The 24048-nt window shown below is 43.2% G+C and overlaps 1 protein-coding gene across 1 annotated transcript in view; it reads left to right on the top strand.

Moving 5' to 3' along the window:
* Positions 1-24048, top strand: part of PCSK5 (proprotein convertase subtilisin/kexin type 5) — a 1432234-nt gene that overhangs the window by 1288134 nt on the left and 120052 nt on the right. The window contains exon 28 of the mRNA XM_085633086.1: positions 13281-13364. Coding sequence (XP_085489212.1) covers positions 13281-13364 — 84 coding nt within the window. The remainder of the gene's footprint in view (positions 1-13280; positions 13365-24048) is intronic.

The raw sequence follows: 24048 nt of genomic DNA on the forward strand, positions 1-24048 counted from the left end.
GAGGGTTGGCAGAGTTTGTACACTGGCGTAGACGGTACGTATGTTCACTTGCACTGTGTCCTCTCTTCTCTCAACCAACCTAAGCTGTAAGAAATTCAAAATTATGTATTTCCCTCTATGTCTTGGTGCCATTACACCATGACTGCCCTCAATACGCCAAGAGTTAACACCATTAATCCAGGTACCACAATATGCTAGGGTAAACACTGTCAGCCATGTTGCCATGCATTGTATGGCCGCACTATGTCATGAGTGCCTCGGTGGGAAGCGGTAAGGGAGTAAAGAGGGACGACTGAATGGAAGAAAGGGACTGTGCAATGAGGAGTTTGTGAGTGGGGAAATTGGAAATTCCTTTGGGGCAGGGGTCTGAGGCCATCAGATATGCTTGGGCAGTGAAACGGAGGCGGGCTCTCGACCATCCCACAGGTGAGAGAAGCCCTGGATGAGCTTTCCCTGTGGCAAAGGGACTCCTGTTTTTGTTTTTCCCCCGTCATAAAGGCTTATGGCGGGAACTATTGTAGTCAGTCTCGCAACTTACAGCATTGTATACAATACTGTACACAGTGAGACCTTGCTCGGCATTAGATGGCTTTCTTGTAAATCTCGGTTCCCTGCTTTTAATTAGTGGCTTTCCTCCCTATTCTGTCTTAGTCCCTCCCCTGGAGCATAGCTTGTTTACTCTTGCTTCTGGTAGGAGTGGGTGTAGTCTTCCACTACTGACGTTATGAAACGATATTTGTTTTCATTATTTCATTACTTGCTTAGAACTCCATGGGTGTGCATGTCTTGGTCTTCAGAGCCCATTTGCACCATGGCTCACCCCATCTCTCTGCTCCCACTGTCTCCCAAGGTTCCTCTGTGGTGCACCAGTCATGGATGGAGGCCCTGGTCATGCCCTGGATATTGTCCCGCTGTACTATGCAGTGCTGCCCCTCTCCATGGCGGTAGCAGCTATTGGCTTATTCTTATGCAGAGAATCTTTCCAATGCCGAGGCTCTTAAATGCCGTTAGCCTTGGCGTAGCTGGATGCGGCAGTGGGTCATGATAAAAGGACAGATAGCAGCTCCGGACTGCCCATTTTTTGCATCATGCATAGTGCCAATATCGGCAACTGTTGTCACATAACACATAGTAAATAGATAAATAAACCACACGACACTTATTGTAAGTGGAGAAATATTGCTGCAGGTTTATTAGCATAACCAATATGCAAACATGGTGGGTTATCTTACGGGCGATCCGATCCCAGGGCAGGCCAACCCCTAGCTGCCTGCCCGTCTGATAAGCCTAAATTACACCATGGCAGTCGCCGATTGGTGCATACCAAATCTTGGGAGGGGCCACCCCTCCCATCTGTGGACCACCAGTCCACGTGCTAACTCACACCCCCCCCGAAAGAGGAGGGCGGAGCGTATGCTGGCAGCCCCCGGTTGCTCAGACCCACAACCGCCCTTGGACTAACGGGGCGCCGTAGTTCTTCCAGGGGACAACTCTAGACATCCCTGGGTATCCTGGCTTAGCACCACGCTGTGCTGCTGCATGAAGTACCCCTTGGTATCTGCAGACTCTGGATCGCCCTGTAACTCCTCCTGCAACACAAAGTAACATGTTAGAAGCGTAACCCCCCCCTCCATTGTACCTCCGTCTGCTGGGTAAGCGGAGGGGCGGGCAAGGCGAGACGAGAGGGACAAGAGGGCGAGGAGGAGGCGGGGACAGCCTATATACCCCTGCCCCTTCCGCCGGAAGATCCCTTGACGGACGTCTTCCCTGGCCCAAGCCAGGAACTAGACCGGCTTCCCACAGTGCCTTCATGCGGCACTAAGGCGGCCGCCCTTTTAGGGGGGTTGCTGCGCAACACCCCGCCCCCCCCCCCCCCCGGGCAGCCTTGCATTTCCCCGGTCGGCTGGTGGCTCTGGACGCCTTTGGAGGCCGGTTTTTGAGAACAAAGGGCTGCTGCTGGCATCTAAGCTACTTTGCTACTTTCTCCAGCTCCCCGAGGTTAATTGTAGCTGGCACAGAGGGTGCTTTAGGACAGGTAGAGGGAAAAAAGAGAAGAAAGTCAAAAGGAGAGCAAGTGGGCGAGAGATGAGAGAAGAGGAACTGGACTGGACTGATTGGGATATTTTTGCCAGGGCTGCTTTTGGTTTCCAGTCGGAGCCTGATAGAAAATATTGAAAGCATTGATTTCCATACTTTCAAGGTGACTGCCACCAGGGCTTTAAGTGGGATGGAAAAACGGGGGGGTCGTGTAAAGGGGCGTGGCCAATGTAATGAAGGGCGTGGCTAATGTAATGAAGGGCGTGGCTAGTGTAATGAAGGTCGTGGCTTCAAACACGTAAGCTAAAAATCTGTGCTTAGCATTGTGTGCCGCCCGACTTGTATTTTGCTGTTTCTGTCTTTGCATCCAGATATGATACAAAAAGTAACATCATACCTACAACAAGTCAGGACTGTTGGCTTTGTCAATGGTTGTTAGTTTCATAAGATAAATAATAGTTGCATAAGATAAATAAGCAGCAACTATGGCTAGTATATAATATTGAAAAAGCTTCCACTTACAGCCCTGGTGACACCACGACAATGTTGCTGCTCCTGAGTTTTAAAAAGAGAAGGGAAATCCAGAGAGAAAATGACTCTCTTTAAAGGATTTCCCTAACCCTACAACGCTCATCTGGCATGCCATCATGCCATAACTTCTCCACTAGTGAGAAATAAGCAGTGTGAGCACCCGCACATCGATGTGCATGCTGTCACAGCAGTCTGGAAAAAAACGGACCGGCTGTGCCAGGGCACAAAACAGAGCCCAGTAGAGACCCGTTTCGAGGCCCCCTTTATAAAACTGCCGGTGCTCAGACCCAGCCCACTTAAAGACCTGACTGCCACACTCGATAATGCAACATGCGTTGCACATCACACTGTGGCAACGCACGTTGCATCAAGCAATGCGGCAACCATCTTGAAAGTATAGAAAGCACTGTTTTCATTGTTTTCTATACTTTTAACATGGCAAACAGTAGCGGCCCGTGGTGGGAGTGCTGCCGTGCACTGACGTGGGGAGGGGCAGGGTGGGGGCTATTATACTACAGATTACGGACGATTACAGGTAAGTAAACATATTGTATCAATAAATCAAACGAATTTTGATGCGCGCGCTGCATCGCCAAATGCGATGCAGCACGCGCAACGAAATTCGTTTTGTTTATTTCTATGTTTATTTACCTCTAATTGGCCCTAATCCGTAGTTTACTACCCCTCGCCCTGCTCCTCACCCGCCCCACGTCAGCGCCCAGCAGCACTCCCACCACGGGCCGCTACTGATGGCAGATGGGACATTTGCAAAGCAGATTTGTTGATCACTCAATAGTGGCAAAGCAAGCCCTTTTGGCTTTGGCAATGCTTGCTACTTTTGCAGTGGAAGCTATATTTTCTTTTTTTCCTTCTTCCTTTCACTGCTACCAACTCTTTTACTTCATCAGTACCGGGCCCACAACAAGATTATTATTCTACCTATAATGAATAGAACCAGCCTGGTCCTCCAATGGATCTTGCTTGTCGCATTAAGAGGAAGGGACTCTGGATGCCCACTATTGGTTAACCAATGATAACCAGGAATTGGTAACCAATCTATAAATTGGGAATCAGATAAACATACACAATTCTCAGAACAAGACTGTAGATATTAAAAATAACTACAGGTTATCCGTACCTCCTGACAAAGTTCAGTCGAGCCAAAATCATACAGATCAGAAGTTCTGCTGTTCTGAAAATATCCTATGATTCTCCACATTATGCATTAAGCTCTGGAAAATATGTGCACAATCTCTGAGAGGAAAATATGAATAAATTAGAGACTTTGTCTACTATGATTTTGGAAAGTTTTGTATTAAATTCAGACACATCAGTTTATATCAGCATTTAGGCAATTAATTCAGGATTTGGCAAAATATCACAGTAGTATGTACCTATAATTCAAATCATAGATTGGAGGAGTAAGCCATCATCGGTACAACCAATTTAATAAGAGCAAATTGCAAGCAGACTCTGTCGGGAATGGGATTTTGGGAAGCTGCAGTTTAGGATAGGGAGTCCATAGGTAGTGTGCTAAGTGCTGCCACCAGCAAGACCAGAACACAGGTCTATGTGATCTCTCAGAGGTCATGGGATCTAGTAATATGGCAAAGGAAAACTAAGATACTAGCAAGCCTGCTTGCATGGGTCCATGAGACAGCAGGAGCGAGGGGCATCAACTTCTCAGGCAAGAAGAGTAGGGGCTGGGCTGTCAGTTCAGCAAGTCCACATAGTTCGCAAGGAGAGGCTCTCCACACCTGCTCTGCATCAGGAGCGTCGCCAAGCAATGAACCCTGGTCAAGTCTCCCCAGATGCAGAGAGACAAGAGGGGATGAAAACCAGAGGGCAAGGAGACAACACTCCAGGGGCTCAGGAGCTAAGCATCCGTGGAACAGCAGAAGAGCAGAGCAACAGCCCACAGCGAGTCGGCCACAGCAGATCGCCAACAGCACTTCCAACAGCGCTGGTCATGTATTTTAGCAAGCCCGGAGATGATGTCAATAATCACCTCATTATGGTACGACATTCCAATGATGATCATCCGCTCACCAGGTGTAAAAGTAACAAGTAAAGTACATAGTTCAAGAATGCATGGGAAGCGGTTGTCTGTCCATGGCGCGCAGGTCATTGTACAATAGTCCATTGAGCCATCAACTGTCTCATGGGAAAAGAGTGAAAGTTGTAGTCCTATACGAGTGGCCCTCATAAGTATACAAAGGTAAGCTTTTGTCACAAGAATGTCCATGGGAACAGGACAAAAGAGTTGCATAAGAGGAACAGCAGCGTCATCGTTTCCATGAGTCTGAGAAGAAGAAGCAAGCTTTTGCATTTAAAAATTATAAATCAGAAAGAATTGCATAGATATAAGTGTACTTTCAAAAATACACAATATAGTTCAATTAATACATTAGCAAAATAGTCACACAATATAAATATGTTATGTAAATGTTTACTGTTAACTATGACTTACTGCCATATTCGAAGACTATACATGGCAACTATAAGTTAACATATAGATAAGACATTAGTTTGTAGAAATGTAGGTCACTAGGGTTCTAAAGAACGTGTGCGAAGTTCAACATTTCTCTCACTTAATTTGACAGATTTGCACTCAATGGTGCCTTCAGTGAGAGTGAAAGAATAGACTTTGGGCCTTTACACGTTTGTACTTTGTCAAGAGTTTTCACACAGTAATCCAAAGAAAGCCTTATAATGCATTATTACAGTAATACTTCATTGTTTTCCTAAAGGAAGAAAATATATTCTCGTGAGTTATTCATTTTAATAAATTCAAGCTTATATGAATATAAACTGTATGGAAGTTAGGTGCACACTTGTCTACTCTATTACTAAATCCAAGCACGCTTTTACGGTGCTTGTACTACACGCTTCTTTATGTTTTCATTGGCTTTTCAAAATCATGCAAAGTGCATGTGTCTTAAGTAGATTTTCATTGTCACATCCAGGATATACGTCATATAAGGAAAATTCAGCGTTTACGCTGCATCACTACCTTTTGCTGTGCAGGTAGAAGACTTCTTCTAACAGCTTAGCAACCAGGCAGCGTGTTCTGCGATGACATCTATACAACGAGTTCTTTTAGGAAAACAACCGCAGTAGATTTGCCTCAAAGCCCCACTAGGTGGCGGCGTTGAGGTAAATCCTAAAATGCTCTCAGCCCTACAACGCGTGCTACGTGATCCCCACGGTCTAGGTAATGCAGTGAGAGTAAAAACAAAGAGTAAGTGTTGGAATGTGGCACATTGAACTGCTCCTTTGTGGTCTGGTCTCTCAGTTATAAATACACAAAAAAGCCTCCACCGGATGTGGTCCGAAGTAGCGGAAATTCACAGATCTGTCAAACACACAGAGGGATACAAGCTAGGTGACAGCCTTGTAAAGGCGAGTGCATGATGGAGTCTGCTTGTAGAATCTTGGTGCCTCTAATGGTCTTTGCCTCGTGTACCTTTCGCCGCATGACACTGCCTCAGTGCCCTGTCACAGGGCACTAACAATGATGACACTTCAAAAATATGCGCATCAAACCGGTGAGCACAGTGTGGTGCTAGTTAAACCTCTGGAAAAACGAGCACGTGAAGTCTGCCCTGAAGGCCTCCTCTGTCTTTATTTACATTTAAAGTTCTCTGTACCGTCTAAATGGAACCCTGGGGCTGTGGCCTCAAACCCCTACAGAAATTGGCCCCACAATGCACCTCGGCCATTAACCTTAACTCGGTATTGATCAGGGGTCATATGACTGAAGGACACTGACATGGGTGCCAATCGCATTTGACTTTATTCCTACTTCTCTTTGCCCTTTCATTCAAATGTACTCTTACTGTCTGTTGTAGGGCTGTGAAGCACTCAAAAAGTAAATGTAGCACTTCATAAAGCAGATGGATAAGTAAACAAGCCTTGCCATCGTCCTGGTGATGCTGATATCAAAAGTTACAATAAGACCAGGCAGGATTAGAAATGTACCTCACTTGCATGAAACACACCCAATTCAGGTGGGCCACTCCTTTTGGGTTTTTTTAAAGCCAAAATCAGATTTAATTCAGCATTTTCCTGCCTAATATTCCCTCCACTTCAATGCAAGTCAATGGAAAGTGTAATGGGAGAATCCAAATGTTGGCATGTATGCCCCTGAGGGTGTGGCCTGTGTAAAGAGTGCATGTGCGCACATTTACAAACAAGGTATGTGCAGACCATTAGGGGTTTACACCCTGAGATTCGCCTAAAACTGGAAGAAGATGGCCAGTTTTCCTGTTGAAGCGACAAACTTTTTTATGGCTAAAATTAAAATTACTATGGTTACCTTGCTAATAACCAGGGCTACTGGAAATGTGTGATTATGTAGCCGCGGCGTTTTTCGCATAATTAAACACTTGCCGCATATGCCACATAATCCACCATCAACTGCAGTTTGAAGATTTTAACAAAATAATTGATTCTAACTCAGACGGATCATAAATTACCCAAAAAAAAGCAACAACATGGTATGCTGCGCAGTGGAGGCCCTTCAGGAAGGTCGACTCGTTACTTTTCAGTAGCTCATTGCCGTATTTGACTGTTAAAGTGGTACTAATGAGGAGGGACCTTTGCTAACACAGTGTTAACGGGTGAAAATGACAAATTAAATTACTATCAGATAATGTGCCGCATTACGCTGCATAATTTGTTTTTCTATACCGTATAATTTAGTCAACTGCGCGTCTGGTCTCAAATACACGTTCCACATAAGAAATAATAAGTCCTGCTCACAAGGGGAGCTTCCGTGTGTACTACACGCCCCCGAAGGAGCACGCAGGTCGACGAATTGTATACTTTTATTCTAGGGGGCGCATGTCGCACAGGTGGTACATTTTACACCATTTCACTTACTTTGGAAAGTGCACGGGATTCATTTTTGCACTGATGCTGGAAGACATAACCAGGTAAAGAAAGCACCGCCCAAGTCATCGTAAGGATCTGACCTTTTACAAACAGAAATTAATTTTGATTGCCCAGGACACAAAATAATGATCTAATAATTTATGGAAGTAATGCGGTCATTGCGGTACCAAAAACGTGATGTGAAAAATGAAATAAACTGTTTGAATTATAGTGTTCTTTTTTCCATCAGTTTGAAACGTTTGAGCATCCTGCCCTCTAGTGGAAAGAATGGTGTATTACAGCCATTCCAGGACACTACTAAGGGAAGAGACACTCATTCCGCATTGAACTGGGGTCGTATCAGGATTCCAATTATGTTTGCGCTTTAACAGACGGAGAAGGGGGTCTGTTTGTTTCTTTTTTCCATCTCCAGCATTAACTCGAAAAATCTCCAGCTAATGTGCTGCTGATAGAAGAGATCGGAAACACGAAGAGGGAAGTACTGCCCTTGTTTCTGAACTCTGCTGGCTGTAGCCCATGCACTAGTTCTCAGTTAATGTAGTGTTGTATTAAGGATTTTTGGGGCGACGGGCAAGAAGACACATTTTGGGGGCCGTCTTTAGAACAACTTAAAATTTCACCCATTTTCAGCTAATTCCTGCTCTTGTGATGCCAAAGAATATGAATTAAAAGTTAAACTTGCAGAAACTAGGGCACGTAAAAACAGCTGAACGCTCAAACTGCCTGAGTCCATCAGCCAAAAGTAGAAAAACTAAGCTTGAAGCTGCATTGATACAAGTTTCTATTTTTGCTTAGCTCATGGAATTCAGAATCTAGCCAACTTGTTCCTCCAGTTGTTAGAAGGAAACAATGATGATGCTGAAGTGAAAGTTTACTGGACTAGTGCACACTATTTAAGTAAGACAAATGCACACGATGCTTCATAATCACAAATAAGTCCCCATTCACATCTGGCATTCTTGCTGTACAACACAAAAACAGATCACTGCTCCAAGGACGTTTACAATTCCTGGGGTGAAATCTGATCATTTTCTCCTTAATTGTCTTCCCCTGCCTAGTCACTCATCTTTTCTTTCTATGTGTACACTTGCTAGTCAATAGCCTTCAATTTGGCTGAATAAGAGAAATGGGAGGTGACTAGAGACTAGAAAGAAAGCTAAAGACAGTGCACAAGTGAAGGGTGCACGCGGGTAGACGGCTTCTACCCACTATTTTCATAGGGTGGGCGCCGTTTACCCAACCAAGCGGCTGAGCCCCACAGAAATATGCTAAACTTGTTCCGGTGTAAGTTTCAGACACTGCCAGCAATCCCTGCACCTTGTCTGCTTTTGATCAGAGCAGCAATGTGGAGGCGGGGAAGGGGCATATCAGATTCCAGCTGGGCCCATAACAAAGGCCGAAGACTATCAGGATCCTCACACCTAAATGGAAGGGAGGGGAAAGCCTGCCTCACAGCTTGGTATCACTTCACAGGAACTTAAGAGAAGCATGCCTTTGACTCTGTTTGGTCCCTGTTTATAAGAGATGAGTATGAATGCCAGCTGTGTTGGTCTGTCCCACTATTTACACAAATAACAATTAAAATACTGCTTTTTTGTTTTATCACTTTAATAGCGCTTTAGCACTACTCATCCCAATGCAGGATGTCAGAGCACTTTACACCACACGTACACATTATACGTTGACAATAAAACATATGTGTGTAAATTATTGCACAGGATATGTTACATAAGACAGAGGGTTACAAGGTGTAGGAGCCACATGTCCTTCATAGCTCACCGTGTTATATTGGAAGGATTACAATTTAGGAGCTGCACGTAACAAAAGGATCTCTGTGTTAAAAGCACCAACCCACTTACCTATCTACAGAAAATACTGATCTGTCATCTGTGTGTTACATGATGTGCTTTGTGGGAGACATACCTCTAGTCTAGCAAATACGCTATTCTTCAGAGTTATCTTACCATCATTATTATTCCCTGAGATTTAGCTGGCACACAAAGATCTTCGCAAGAAAACTGCAATAAAATAAATGAATATTTTTGTGAGAAAATAGACACAATCAATGCCTCTTTCTCCAATACGGATCTGAAACATATAGAACCTTATGTGCCATCTTCAACTCAGGCCAACTGTCTCAAGTTCGGCCCCTTCTCAGAGGAGGAGGTGAGTAAAGTTATGCTAGAAGTAAAATCAGGCTCCTCTTCAGATCCATGTCCTCATCACATCTTTTCACAATTAACTCCGATATGTCCTGCCGTTACAAAAGCATTGAACTCTTCTCTAAACTCCGCTGAATTCCCTAAAATCTGGAAAAACGCCATAGTCACCCCTCTACTAAAAAAAGCAGGTACTGATGTCAACAACCCGGCAAACTATCGACCTATATCTCAATTACCCTACTTGTCCAAAGTGTTAGAAAAACTAGTCAATAGACAGTTGTCCAACTTCCTGGAAACCAATGATCTATTGGATATATCTCAAACAGGGTTCCGGACTAATAACAGCACGGAGACAACTCTCTTAGCAGTAATGGACAACATCAGAACCGAGGTAGATCAGGGGAAAACAGTCGCCCTGATACTATTGGACCTCTCGGCGGCATTCGATACTGTACCCCACAATCGGCTACTAGAAATCCTTGCAGCAAAAGGAATCCAGGAAAAAGCCCTAGGGTGGCTACAGTCCTTTATGCAAGACAGGACACAATCAGTACAGATGGGTGAATTCTCATCCCCTCCCCGGAACATCAAGTATGGGGTCCCACAGGGGGCTTCATTAAGCCTGACTCTGTTCAATGTGTTTGTCTCTTCACTGGCTAAAATAGGACGAAAATGGGGTGTCGGTATTTGTTCGTATGCAGACGACACCCAATTGATGATCACACTGGACGAGGAGGACGACCCTAAAGATAGACTACTCAATTGCCTTACGGAATTAGCCACTTGGATGCATAGTCACTGTCTTAAACTGAATGCAGACAAATCTGAAATAATGTTGTTTGGCAGACATACACAGCTATGGGACAGCAGCTGGTGGCCCACAACATTAGGCCCCCCCCAAGCCCGACACTGACGGCCAGGAATTTAGGGGTGTCACTTGATAACACCTTAAGTATGAAAACCCACGTATCCATAATCTGTGGTAAAGGGTTCGCATTACTGAAAATGCTCAGAAGAGTCTTTCCATGGATTCCTATGGAATGCAGAAAGATCTTGGTCCAGTCTCTATTAATGAGTAGGCTGGACTATGGAAACTCCTTGTTTGTCGGAATGAGTGACTATCTCTTTTCCAAACTACAGGTTGTACAAAACGCTGCAGCCAAGGCAATATGCAACAAAAGAAAATACGACTCAGCCAAGAGCTGTATGAGAGAATTACACTGGCTGCCAATGAGAAAAAGAGCCATCTTTAAGCTACTGTGCATAACGCATAAAACACTGCATAACACAGGCCCGTGTATCCTAAGAAATAAAGTCAAAATCTATGTCCCATCCAGGAATTTACGTTCCCAAACTACTGCTAGAGCCAGAACCACACGCGTGAAAACTGCAAAGATGGGCGGGCGAGCCTTCTCCCACTTGGCGGCAACCAGTTGGAATGAGCTGCCTGTGAACCTTAGATTAACAAAGAGCTACCTGTCCTTCAGGAAGCAGTTAAAAACATTTCTCTTCCCTAAACCCGACTAAAAGTTACCATCTCGTGCTTACCTCTCACTACTTCTTCACTTCTTCACTGCCACTGTAGCGCCGTGATATCCTACCTGGGATGATTGTTTGCGCTCTATAAGTACCTTAAACATTAACATTAACATCTCTGCAGCAGGTGCCTTAACCCCATAAGATATTTTAAAGTGCAGAATTTGCAACCAATTAAGCAGAACAGATTTACTGCCAAGTTTCACCTTGTTGCCAATTTATTTGTGGTAGGGTTTTAAAAAATAAATGTATAAGGGGAGGCCTAGATTTTACATCGGAGTTGAGCCAATTTTTGGCACAACTCCAACAAAAGATCTAATTTGCTAAATATTGTAATGCGCTCAAATGTACTCATGATATACCTGCTAAACATATGCGAGGTCTTAAGATCTGTTGTCACTGCCTGTGGGGTCATGGTTTGTGAGGCCACTTCCTGTGATGTCACTTGCATGCTGCCTAACTTGGTTAGTCCCCCCACTTCTTTTTTTAGGACTCGTGCCTTCACTAAAAAGAGGGTAGAGCAAGAGAGATGAAGGAAAGGGAGAAGGGGAAGTAGATATATAGATGAGGTAAAGAGATGAGTTACGTAGCAAGATATATTAGGTAAAAAGACAAATATGAGGTAGCCAAGAGGAATGATACAGAGTGGTAAAAAGAGATAGGTAGGCAGAGAGGTAGGTACGTTTTCAAAATAGAGCTAGACATGATGAGAAGGAAATATAGATGGAGGGAGAGTAATGGAATACAATAAAGGGTAACATAGGTAGAGATGTAAGGTAAAATAAAGGGGAGTAGAAAGAGAAAAAGGTAGACAGGTAGAGAGGTAGAGAGGTGAGGTAGTAATAAAAGTATAAATACACAGTAAATAGGTAGAGACAAAAAGAAGCAGGAAGGGGATTGGAAGGTAGACAGAGATGCGATGCAGCGAGACAAGAGGTTGAGTAGAGAGGCAAGTGAGGTAAAGAAAGGTGAGGTTGATACAGAGAGGTGAGATAGAGAGAGGGCTAGTAGTAGGGGCAGAGAGCCAGAGTAGAAAGATGTGTAAAGAGAGAGAGATGAGGTACAGAACATAGTTGAAATAGAAAAGGGAGGCGCAGAGAGAAATGAGAGATAGACAAGGTAATGACAGAGGAGTAAGATGTAGTGAAAGGGAGGCATCGAGAAAGCAGTAACATTGAGGGAAATGAGGTACAGGTAAGAGAGGTAGAACAAGACACAGATGAGGAGGTGGAAAGGTGAGGAAGCAAACAAATCAAAAGTAAATTGAGAGGTTATTTAGAAAGAGGAGGGGGTCGGGAGATGTGATAGTGAGTGAGCTGTCAGGTAGACAGAAAATGTTATAGTGATAGAGGAGAGGTAAAGAGAGAGTTAAGTCTGGGCAAGAGGTACAGAACATGATTTAAAATATAGAAAGGTCAGATTGGAACTGAGCACTGAGTTACTGAGAGAGTCATGAGGTAGAGGGAGAGTTGGGGTAGAAAGAGGGGGTACAGAGGTAGAGGTAGGCACAGGGAGGTGTAGAGAGATGAAAGATTGAGCGAGAGAGCAATTGAAAGACGTGTAGTGAGAGAGCAGGGTGATGTAGAGAGAGTTGAGATTGAAACAGAGGTGGTAGGTACATAGAGATGCAGTATTCGGCAGAGAAGGAGAGTAAAATGTAAATTGAGGGGCCAGGAAGAAAAGGTAAGAGGGAGTAAAAAAAAATTAAATGCTACCAACTACTGGAACTCAAGATTGTGTTTAATGCTTGGCAGGTGGTGCATGCCTGCTGTCAAATAAAAAAAATATCTGTTTTTTTTGGGAACACAATTCCCCCTTAACCAGGTAGCCACTTCAAAGGTGGATGCCCGGCACAATTGCTCACTTTACCCATGTCTATAATAGCGCTGAGTTCATGTATCTCATAAAAATGGTAAAAATAAATGCACAGACGCCTTCTGCACTGAAGCAGCACAGAAAATGGGATCAAGATAGGCCCCTGGTTTCATGAAATGGATTATGAATATTGCACCTGGAGAATAATTGCCATACAATGTGCTGTACAAGTAAACATAACCACTCCAGTGTTTTCACTGTACATTCATCCTAATGTTTTTTTAATTCAATTTGTTGTTACAGAAAATAAGAAAATATTAATAGGATGCCACCCGTCATGCAAGACCTGTAATGGCTCAGACACCACCTGCACTTCGTGTGAAGCAGGTAAATCCGAGCATCTTCAATGAAGACCCTTTGTGACAAACACCGAAAAATAAGTGCCTCGTGATATGTGTAATCAATCATTCACATCATCACCACCATATCTTAGGGGAAAGGCTAGAATTCAGTTTTTGATGAGGCGGGTGGGAGTGTGTGTGGTGGTGCCTGTGTATACAGTGTGAAAAAAACGGTAAACAGCGTTTAGTTCGCAAGCGCATGCAATAACGCGGTCGTTACAACGACTGTGTTGTTATTTCGCATACCGTTACAACGCAAGTCGGAAAAACTACTTGCGTTAAGGGGGAAGAAGGTGTTGGATTTAAAATCCAACTCCTTCCCCAGTGTGCGCACAGACTGGAGTTGGAATAGTAAATTATACTATTCCAACATCCAGCGCCCCCTACAGCAAGTCGTTTTTCCGACTTGCATTGTAAACGCATATGAAAAAAAGGTATATGTTCGAAAAAAACAAATATTAAAGTAAAGAAATTGTCAGCTTTGGTTGTAAGACTTTAACATGCATTATGATTACAAACTTATCCTAAACACCACAAATATTTGCATGTATGGTTCGGAAATGCACAGCAGAGATTGCTGCATTTTCTCCCATCGTCCATTTCCACAAAACCGTTCCTGTTGATCCAGCTAACACTAACTGGCTGGCAGGAACTTGAAGGAAAATGTTGCAGCTGCTATTACAGGATGAAGGGATTCAAACTCTACATCACGAAAAATAAACATCCCCGACTCGGGGCTCAGGTTGGGTGTGGGGTCTCCTTCATATGATTCCAAATGGAAAAAAAATGCTAAGGGGCTTATTTATAAGCCACTTGTGTTGCTGGTGCGGCACTTTTTGTGACGCTCCGATGGTGCAGGAGCCTGCTCCATATTTACCAGGCAGCACTAAGCCACTTTTTTTGGCTTAATGCTGCCTATTAAATATCGTTCCCTTTAACGCAGTTTTCTGTGTTAAAGGTGAGTGCAATGGGTGTTGCTGGGGGCATTCCCAGCAACATCCATGACTTTTTGACACTGCCCCCAGATTTATGTGAAATCGTAACTCTGAAGCAGCGGTAAAAACGTACACCTCCCCAGGGGAGGCTTAAAGGGAGGGACAACGAGGAGAAATATCTTTATTTCTCCTCGTTTTTCCTTTTTCCATATGTGCTGTATTCTGCAGCACTCATAGAAAGAGCAAAACGCCTCTTGTGATTGTTTTTGTGCAGGAAGATTTCCCTTCCTGCTCAAAAACAATCATCCAGCAACGCTGGCACCCTTGCACCATGGTGCCAAGGTGCCCACGTTGGAGCACGGCAGCCCATTATGTGCCGGCGCAAGGCAAAAGGACAGGAATGCACCGTATCTGCGCAGCAGGAAGGCCTGCATCACTGCCCTACGGCAAAAACTCATAAATGAGGCACTACTGGTTTCCCAGCCCCTAGTTCAGCCCACAAAACTGGAAACCCCATGTCGCATGTCGAAAACCTGATGCAAGGGGCCTGGGGCTCTTTTGTGAAATCCCGCACGGTTCACAGACCCGATACAGGGTCCGTGAATCCTTAAAACAATTTAGAAAAAAACAGTGCCTGTGGTCGAACCCAGATGCATAGCTGAGGTTGGCGAGTCACATTGGGTTGAGCACTGGGCCTGTGCAAGCATTGGGGGCTAAGTTATACCATCATCATACTCTGCAACTCTGGGCAATAACTTGCTTAATCTCCACTACGGCCCCCCCCCCCCGCGGCGGGATGCCTGGCTTTCACCTTGGGGATGCCCAGTACGGGTTATCTCACAGGGGAAAAGCCAGGACGGGTTCCCAATGCAAGCGCCGAGATGCCCAAGGGTTAGTCGAGCTCTATATAAGAACACACATACATACATACATACATAGAAGTTGGATGTAGTATATGATTAAAAAAATAGAAATGTACTAAAAGAATTGGTTAAGCGAAGTTATTTTGGGTTGGGATATAATAGCTGAGCTTATGTTAAAACAATCCTCAGACATTCATGCAAAAGCACATTTAAAATACAGTTGAAATGGGGGGGCGTGGCTTGCGCGCCGCTGCGAGATGGCGGATCGCGCTTGAGCTCCGTTAAGAGAGAGGGCCGACGGAGGCATTGCTGACGCTCAATATTGCCCCGTTCTGCGCAGAAGATGTTATCTTTCATGGGAAACCGCCGTGCATGCTACGAGGGAGGTCTCTGGTGGTGAGGAGCGGCCAGAGTTCATTTATCGGCATTTTTAAGTGACGCTTCAGGCTTTCACGAGCGGCCGCCATTTTGTTTCTCTTCTGTGAGGGAGTTTTTCTCTCGCTTCTACAAGACGACGCTACTGGTCTATCCTGTCAGGAATGGAGGCATTCAGGAGCTGGTGACGTTTTTTCATTTTTCTTGAGCTTATTTTGTTCTTTTTTTCTATCGCCTATTGCTGAGAGACCCACTGTGTGAACTTTTTGAGGTTTCTGTTTTTTTTTTCTCATCGTCAAACGCACTGCCACCTCCTTATGTGAGGCTTTTTTGTTCTTGGCTTGATCCTGGTGGTTTTCGTAGTTGGTGCTTGACTACTGGCGCCTGTAGCACATGCTTCTTTTCGTGAGGTGTTTTTTCTGTCTGGGATCGTCTGGGATATTTTCTGCCCGGCTCTTTCTGATGCAAGTGCATGACTCCTTCCTGCCCATTTTTCCTCTCACACATTGTGGGTTTTACAACCCCTGGCATTCCTTGTTCTCACTCTTTCTGAGGAGGTGTATTTTGTTTCTGCTGAGGTGGTCTGCCCTATGGCTGAAAATATGGCCCCTTCACCGAATGCCAAAGACGTTAAGGAATCTAAAACATCTCTTAAGAGGTCCAAACAGGTATCCCCAACACCTGAGTCTGCTCCTAAAGACACTAATTCGACTCTTGAGTCCATTCTGACGCGCCTTAATGAGGTTTATGAGATTGCGCAGTCTACTAAGACTAATACAGATTTACTGCAAGTGGAGGTGTTAGCCATCAGGAATGATTTCAAGGCCCTTTCCCTTCGTGTCTCAGGTACAGAAGCACGGATTAGTGGCGCAGAGGATACCATGCAAAAGCACTCTAGATCTCTCACGCAGATAGAGCGTTCTATGGCAGCATTGAGGAAAGACCTCACGGAACAAGAGGATCGTAATCGTAGATCCAATCTGCGTATTTTTGGTCTTCCTGAAGATGTTGAGAAGGATGCATCTTCCATGATTGAGTTTCTTTATCAATGGATTCCTTCAACACTACAAATTTCTTTCCACAAAGAGTTTGAACTGGAACGGGCACACCGTGTCCCCTCCTTTCGCCCCAAGTCTGCTACGCAACCAAGAGCGATAATCTTTAAGCCGCTGCGTCACCAACATACAGAGCAGATTTTGGCGCATATGCGGAAGGTTAGAGCTGTCTCTTGGAATGGCCATCGTATTTCAATTTCTCAAGACTTTGCCAGAGACACGGTGATGAGGAGGAAAGGCTTTCTTAATCTCCGGAAGCGTTTGTCTGAAATGAATATCCCCTTCTCCTTTGCTGGTCCCTCAAAATTCCGCATTACTTTCAAGGGTCGTGTCAGAATTTTTGACGAACCTGTGGATTTGGCCTCGTTTCTGGATAATCAAATAGAGCTACAGATGGATCTTCATACGGGGGCTTCACATGCTCCTGGTTCTTCTGGCACCTGAGGCGGCTATACATAATGCATTGTCTTTAGTCTCTGTCAGACCTATTAGGTCTAGCTGCTTTTAGATCTGCGTAGTGGTCTTTATGTCCATTGGTCTTGACGTATTTTTGTCGTCTCTTGGTGCTCCCTTAGTATCGTTATGGCGTTTTGGTCCTTAGTGTTGTTAGTTTTAGTGTATAATTTTTTTCAATTTTTTGTGGTAACTTCTCTTGTTGGCGTGACTTCACTTTTGTCCGCGTAGCGTCCTGTTATTCATTGCCTCCCCAGTTTGTCTCTCGACGTATTAGGTCACGGTCCTTTTCCTTCCAGGGGTGTGTCTTCGGTATGTGCGTCGATTTTTGTGGTGAAATTTGGTTCATCGTATTTTGTTGTGGTTGTTCCTTTTGCTTCATGTTTGTTTTTTGTTATTTCTTACTTTATGGAGTAGGTCTGTGCTTGTTCCTTTGCTTTCTCGTCGTGCTGTTGCTTGGTTTGTCCAGGTGTTTTATTCATATATGTTTATTAAGTGTTTATTTATGGCTATACTTAGAGTCAATATAGGTCGTTCATATAGTTGCTAATTATACCTACTTTATTGTTTCTTTCATTGAGAGATTTGTTTACATTATGTTACTATTTGTTTTTCTTTCGAGTAGGTTAGTTTTTTATAGATGCTTTGTACTTGGCAGTCATATGCCCCTCTTACCTACATGTTCATTTTCTTAGGCATGCATATTTATCTTGCCAGTTTGTGTGTATATGGCTTTATTTACTCTTGGCCAGTTATCTTTAAGTTTGTATATAGATTTTACATATTTATATATAGTATTAGGTCTCTTATCTAGCTGCCATAAGGGTTTCTCTGACTGTTATATGATAAGATGCTCCCTACCGTTTCTTATTATGTTTCACTTGTTTTTTCCCATATTGTTTCATATAGATACCTCCTTTATTGACTTTCTCATTGCGTGGTTTGATTACATTGTGTCATTAATTGTTTTTTTCGAGTAGGTTGGTTTGTTTTAGAGATGCTTTGTTCTTGATAAATTTATGCCTCTCTTATCTACATGTTTACTTACTTAGCCAAGCATATTTATTATACCAGTTTGCGTGTATATGGCCTTATTTATTCATGCCAAGTCATCTATGAGTGTGTATATAGACTTTACATATTTATATATAGTATTAGGCCTCTTATTTAATTGCCAGAGGGATTCACTGATTGCTATACTGATAAGTTGCTATTTACCGTTTTTTATTATATTTCACGTATTTTTTCCATATTATATCATACAGTATGCTTTAGAGTGTATTTCTTCTTTTCTCTTCATTATGGTCCTTTTTCTTCTGTCGGAGTCCGCTTTGGTCTGGTTCTACCTAATATGATTGTTCTCTCTTAGTTCTCTTTCCACTAGCTCTTAATGCCTGATCGTGCTTTCTTTTTCTCTCTTTTCTGCTCCTACCGTTCTCTATGATTTATTTTAGTTGTTATATATACATTAATTTGGTCAAATGTGTTGCCTTTACAGTTTCTCATTTCGCTTTGTCTTCTAATATGTGAGAGTTATCTCTGGTTCTTAGTTTTTAGATAGTGCTCTTCTTTTAAATGTTTAACCGGTTATGCACTGCTCTGGGGCTTTTTATGCTGTTGTTGTTATTTCTCCTGTTGGCCCCTCTCTCTCTCTTCCATGTCCCCCCTTGTATGAATTTGGTCTTTTTCAGACCTGCCGGTTTGGCTCTTCTCGCTCTCTTTCTCTGTACTCTCCTGCTTTCTTTTTCCTCTTCTTTTCTTTTTTCTCTTCGGATTTCCTCTTTGGTCTCACCCTGTGTTGTGCTGGCTGTTGATGTCTGCTGGTTGCCCTCCTGGTTGTTGCGCTTCATTTGCCACATATGGAATATCTTTTTTTCCTGATAATGGTTCTATGTCTGGACTAAATATACTTTCCCTTAATGTTAAAGGGTTAAATCATCCGGTCAAAAGGTCAAAGATTTTGGATTACTGTAAATCTCTTTCTTCGGATCTCGTCCTTTTTCAGGAGACAAAGCTCTCTGCCAAGGAGGCGTTGTTTCTGAAGAAAGAGTGGGTCTTTGATGTTGCTTGTTCAGATGCTTGTGGTAAAAGGAATGGAGTAATTACCTTAGTCTCTAGACATTCTGGCTTATCTATCGTTTCCTCTGAACAGGATACGGAGGGGCGTTGGTTACTTTCTAAGTTGTCCGATGGTAATGCTGACTTATTTGTCATGAATATTTATGCCCCCAATAAGGATGACCCGTCCTTTTGGAATGCGATTACCAAAAAGCTCATGGATACTCCTCACTCTGGTAATCTTATTGTAGGTGGTGACTTTAATTTGCCAATGGATCCTATCTTGGATAGGAATTCTGCCTTTAACTTTCGTCCCCCTAAAGCACACAAACAAATGATTAATATGTGCTCTCTTACCCATCTTCAGGATGTATGGCGTCTTCATAATCCCACTGGTAGTGACTTTTCCTTTTTTTCTTCCCCTCATTCGTCTTTTTCACGCATTGACTATCTTTTGGTTCATTCTTCTCTGGTTCAATTTTCTTCTTCTCCGCTTATTCACCCTATTTTAGTTTCTGACCACGCCGCAGTCACACTCACTCTTACCTCCTTTGTCCCTAGGGCACGAGCTCGCTCGTGGAGACTCAACACGGAAATTTTATATGATGAGTCCTTGGTGCGAGAGTTTTCCAATGACATTGAGACTTTTTTTACTGAGAATGTTGGGTCAGTCAGTTCCCCTGTTGTTCTCTGGGACTCTTTTAAATGTACTTTTCGTGGCCTGGTCATTAAATGTATGTCAAAGAGAAACGCAGCCATTAAAAAGGAACTCACGGACTTAGCAGATGAGATCAAACGTCAGGAATCCCTTTTCCGCCAATCTCAGAACAAGACCTGCCTCCAATCTATTAAAAATCTAAAATATTCATACAATACTATAGTCACTAAGAGAGCTCATATTGGCCTGCAGGCTCAGAAATCTAAGAGACTGCTGTTAAAAAATCGTGCGGGCAAGATTCTTGCTGCCACTTTAAAGTTCCAGGAATCTTCTTGTAACACTTTCCAAATTCCTTCTATTACTGACCAGCTTGGTAGGAAAAAATTTCAAACTACAGAAATCCTTGAGGTGTTTCGCGATTTTTATAACAATTTATATACCCCGTCGGCTCAAGCTTCTTTTGAACAATGTCAGGAGTTCTTGAAGTCGGTTCCTTTGAAAGTTGTTTCGGAGGAAGATAATCATTCATTAAATTGCCCGATTACTGCTGATGAAATCATTTCCGCGATTAAAGCTACTCGGTCTGGTAAAGCTCCTGGTCCGGATGGATATCCTATTGCGTTTTATAAAACCTTTATTCCCGTGATTGTCCCGAAACTCCAAGCCGTTTTTGATGCGTTTATTAAAGATGGCTCTGTGTCTGGTTCCGCGGCGGATGCTACTATTGTAGTTATCCCCAAAGAAGGGAAAGATCACGCAGATCCCAAAAATTTTCGTCCCATATCCCTCCTTAACATGGAAGCCAAGATCTTTGCTAAAATTTTAGCTAAACGATTAGAGTCCTTTATTCCTCACTTGGTTCATCCCTCCCAAACAGGTTTCGTAAAGGGACGTCTTGCACGGGATAATATACGTACTTTTTGTCATATTCTTGGCGCCGCTAAACGATCTAATCTTCCGGCGGCAGCCTTGGCCCTTGACGCTGAAAAGGCCTTTGATAAGGTCTCTTGGCCTTTTCTACGAGCGGTTCTATGTGCACATAATCTTGGTGATTCCTTTATTCGTATGGTTATGTCTCTTTACTCCCGACCTAGAGCTAATATACGGGTGAACGGTGCTACGTCTTCCTTTTTTAACCTGTGTCAGGGCACTAGACAAGGTTGTCCTTTGTCCCCTCTCCTATTTTTGTTGTCCATTGATCCTCTCCTCAGAATGATTGACTCGCATCCAGATATTAAAGGGTTCTCTTTTGGGTCTCATCAGATAAAAACTGCGGCATATGCAGATGATGTTCTCATTTTTTCTGATGATATTGCTCTGGCCATCCCTGCTATTTCGGACACGATTGCTCTTTTTTCAAAAGTTTCAGGATACACTCTGAACAAAGATAAGACAGAGATGTTTCCTTTAAATGCTTACTGCTTCTCCTCTCATATGGGCTCGGCGGGCTTTAAATGGCAATCCCAACACTTAAAGTATCTGGGTATCTATTTTTGTTCCACCCTATATGCTACGGCTTCTTATAATGAATCCCAAACTATTCTTAAGGTGAGACGTCTTTTAGATAATTGGTCTCCGAAGCATATTTCTTGGTGGGGCCGTATGCAGACTCTAAAAATTATGATCACTCCTATTATTAATTTTGTTTCCTCTATGCTTCCAGTAAGTTTTTCTGATTCCTTCTTCCATGAACTTGATCTGCTCACTTCTAAATTTTTATGGAATGATAGACGGGCTAGGATTGCTTATAAATTTTTACGGAAATCTTATGATATGGGGGGCTGTAATTTTCCTGATTGGGGGAGATATCAAACTGCTTTTCTGGCGTCCCAGGGTGCCCTTTGGTTTTCTTCCCCATCTATTCATGTTCCAGCTTGGTTGACAATAGAACAGGAACTGGCCTCCCCTCTTCCGACTGCATCTTTTTTGACCACAAACACTCTTTCTATTCCATTCTCTCGCTCTATTATTTTAGACACTATTGCTGCGGTTCGTAAGGTTGATAAGAGGGTAGCAGTGCCAATACATAAAACTAGATGGTCGTCTATTTGGCGCAATTCTAAAATCAAAATTAATATTGACCCTGAGTTGATGTCTTATTGGGCTGGGAAAGGTGTTTCACTTGTTAAACATCTCTATGATTCCAACAATGATCCTTCCCCTTTCTCATCCCTTGCTCAACATTTTTCTTTGTCTAATTTAGACTTTTATACTTTTCTTAAGATTAAGGTTGCACTTGCTAAAGTACACCTTCATCCTTCTTCCCCGCTGATTACGCTCTTTCAGCTTTGGATCAGGACTGGTCATGTTGCGTCTCGGATTTATAAATTTTTATCGTCCTCTACACTCCCTTCCCATACTGTCACACAGCAAAAATGGTTACATCATTTTGACCATACTGTTACTGCCCATATCTCTTCTGATACCTGGCAAGATATTGGTAAATTTTCTCTTCGTAACAAAATTGCCCCCTCTCTAACGCAGTCTAAGTTTTTCTCTATTAATCTTCTTCATTGGACTCCCAGTCGTCTGTATTCACTTAATCTCAAAGATGACAATTTATGCTGGAGTTGTGGGCTTCTACCAGGCGATTTTCAACATATGTTCCTTGATTGTTCCCTTCTCCAACCCTTTTGGGATTTAGTCCACAAACACCTTATGCTCATCTTTAACATCAAATTCCAACTGTCTCTTCCATTAATTCTCTTAGGTCCGCTGGCGGCCCCAGTCCCTCCGCCTTTAGATCCCATGGAGCTCCAGTTGCTGGACCTCTTGTTAACTATTGCAGTCAAGATAATTCTCATGGAGTGGAAATCCTTTTCGTCTGTCTCTTACCATACTTGGTGGGCCTGGGTTTCCTTTCTACGAAGTGCTCATACGTCAGTGGATCATGCTCATCTTTCTCCTTCTATTTCCTCTGGTGTATGGGAAGCCCTAGATTCATACATGAAGTTGGCCTCTGATGGGGTGGTGGAACAATATCCCTTTGATTTGTCTGGTTAGTGTTGTCTTGTGTGTTGGGTGATTCCTCTGGAAATCCTCTCTTCTTCCTTTCCTTCTCTCTGTCTCTCCTTTTCTTTCTTCTTCTCTTTCCTATTCTTTCCGTCTTTTCTTTCTTCCTTTCTTCTCTTTCCTCTTCTCCCTAATTTGCCACCTGTAGGTGATACTTTTGATATATATCTTTGCCAGACATCATTTTGGGTCTTCCCTCCTTATTTATTTATTTATCTGATGTCTGCAGACTAATGAATGACAATGAATTGCTCTCCTACCATTTAACTTTATATTAATGTATTTATTATCTTACTGTCTGATATCAATTGTATCACTTTGGTTTATATCTTATGTGTCATATTTGCGCTTTTAAATAATAAAATTCTTTTGAAATGAAAAAATACAGTTGAAATGAAAATCAATAAAACTCAGAATTTTTTCAAGTTATGGGTAACTCCTCAATCCATAGCTTGTACAACAGCCATGCAAACCATAAACGTGCAATCCGAATGACCTCACTGTTGATGTTACAGACGCGTGCTCAACTGTTTTGAGAGTATATATCATAGCACCTGGACACTATGAACACGTGGGTCCTGTTGTTTAGTCACTCTGTGCTTTTAGGGGGTGTTACTTATTGCTTTAGCTATTGTGAGGTCATAGCATTTGGGTGGGGGTTATGGTCGGCATGGCCGCTGTGAGAAGGTGGAAGAGTGGAGTTAATATCCCTCCTGGGAGCACTGAGACAGTGTTCTGGAGGTGTAGTTGGCACCGGTGTTACATCTGACCCTGCTCGTGTATTTGTGGTGTTCTCGATCTGCATAATTGCATAATAATGCATACACAATAATGGCACCCGCTTATTACCAATGTTTTGCACACGGTAAGAGAAGCAAGGTAGAGTGCATAGCAAGTCTGATGTTTACACATATGGCCCCATGGCATTAGACTCCCATCATGGAGTTCAATAATTTTTTTTTTCCTAAATTGTTTATTATAAAATCTATGCAGAAAAAAGAGGTTCAGTGTGAACAAAAAGAGCACATCACCCATCACCTTTTAAATAAAGTGTGATTTGTATGGTGTGAATTTAGCTTCAAGTCAATGGGTCCCTGTACAGTAGTGAGGGGTGGGATACATTGCAGGGAGCTCGGGCCAGAGAGGGTGCACTCTGGGAGACACAGTAGTGAGGGAAAATAGTGCAGGGATGTGAGAATGGGGTGCCATGGGTCAGTGCAGTGGCTGGATAGAGCTTCAGCAGGTGGATTTGATAGCAAGT

This window comes from Triturus cristatus, chromosome 2_1 (assembly GCF_964204655.1).
Source record: "Triturus cristatus chromosome 2_1, aTriCri1.1, whole genome shotgun sequence".
In the NCBI taxonomy this organism is placed as follows: domain Eukaryota; kingdom Metazoa; phylum Chordata; class Amphibia; order Caudata; family Salamandridae; genus Triturus; species Triturus cristatus.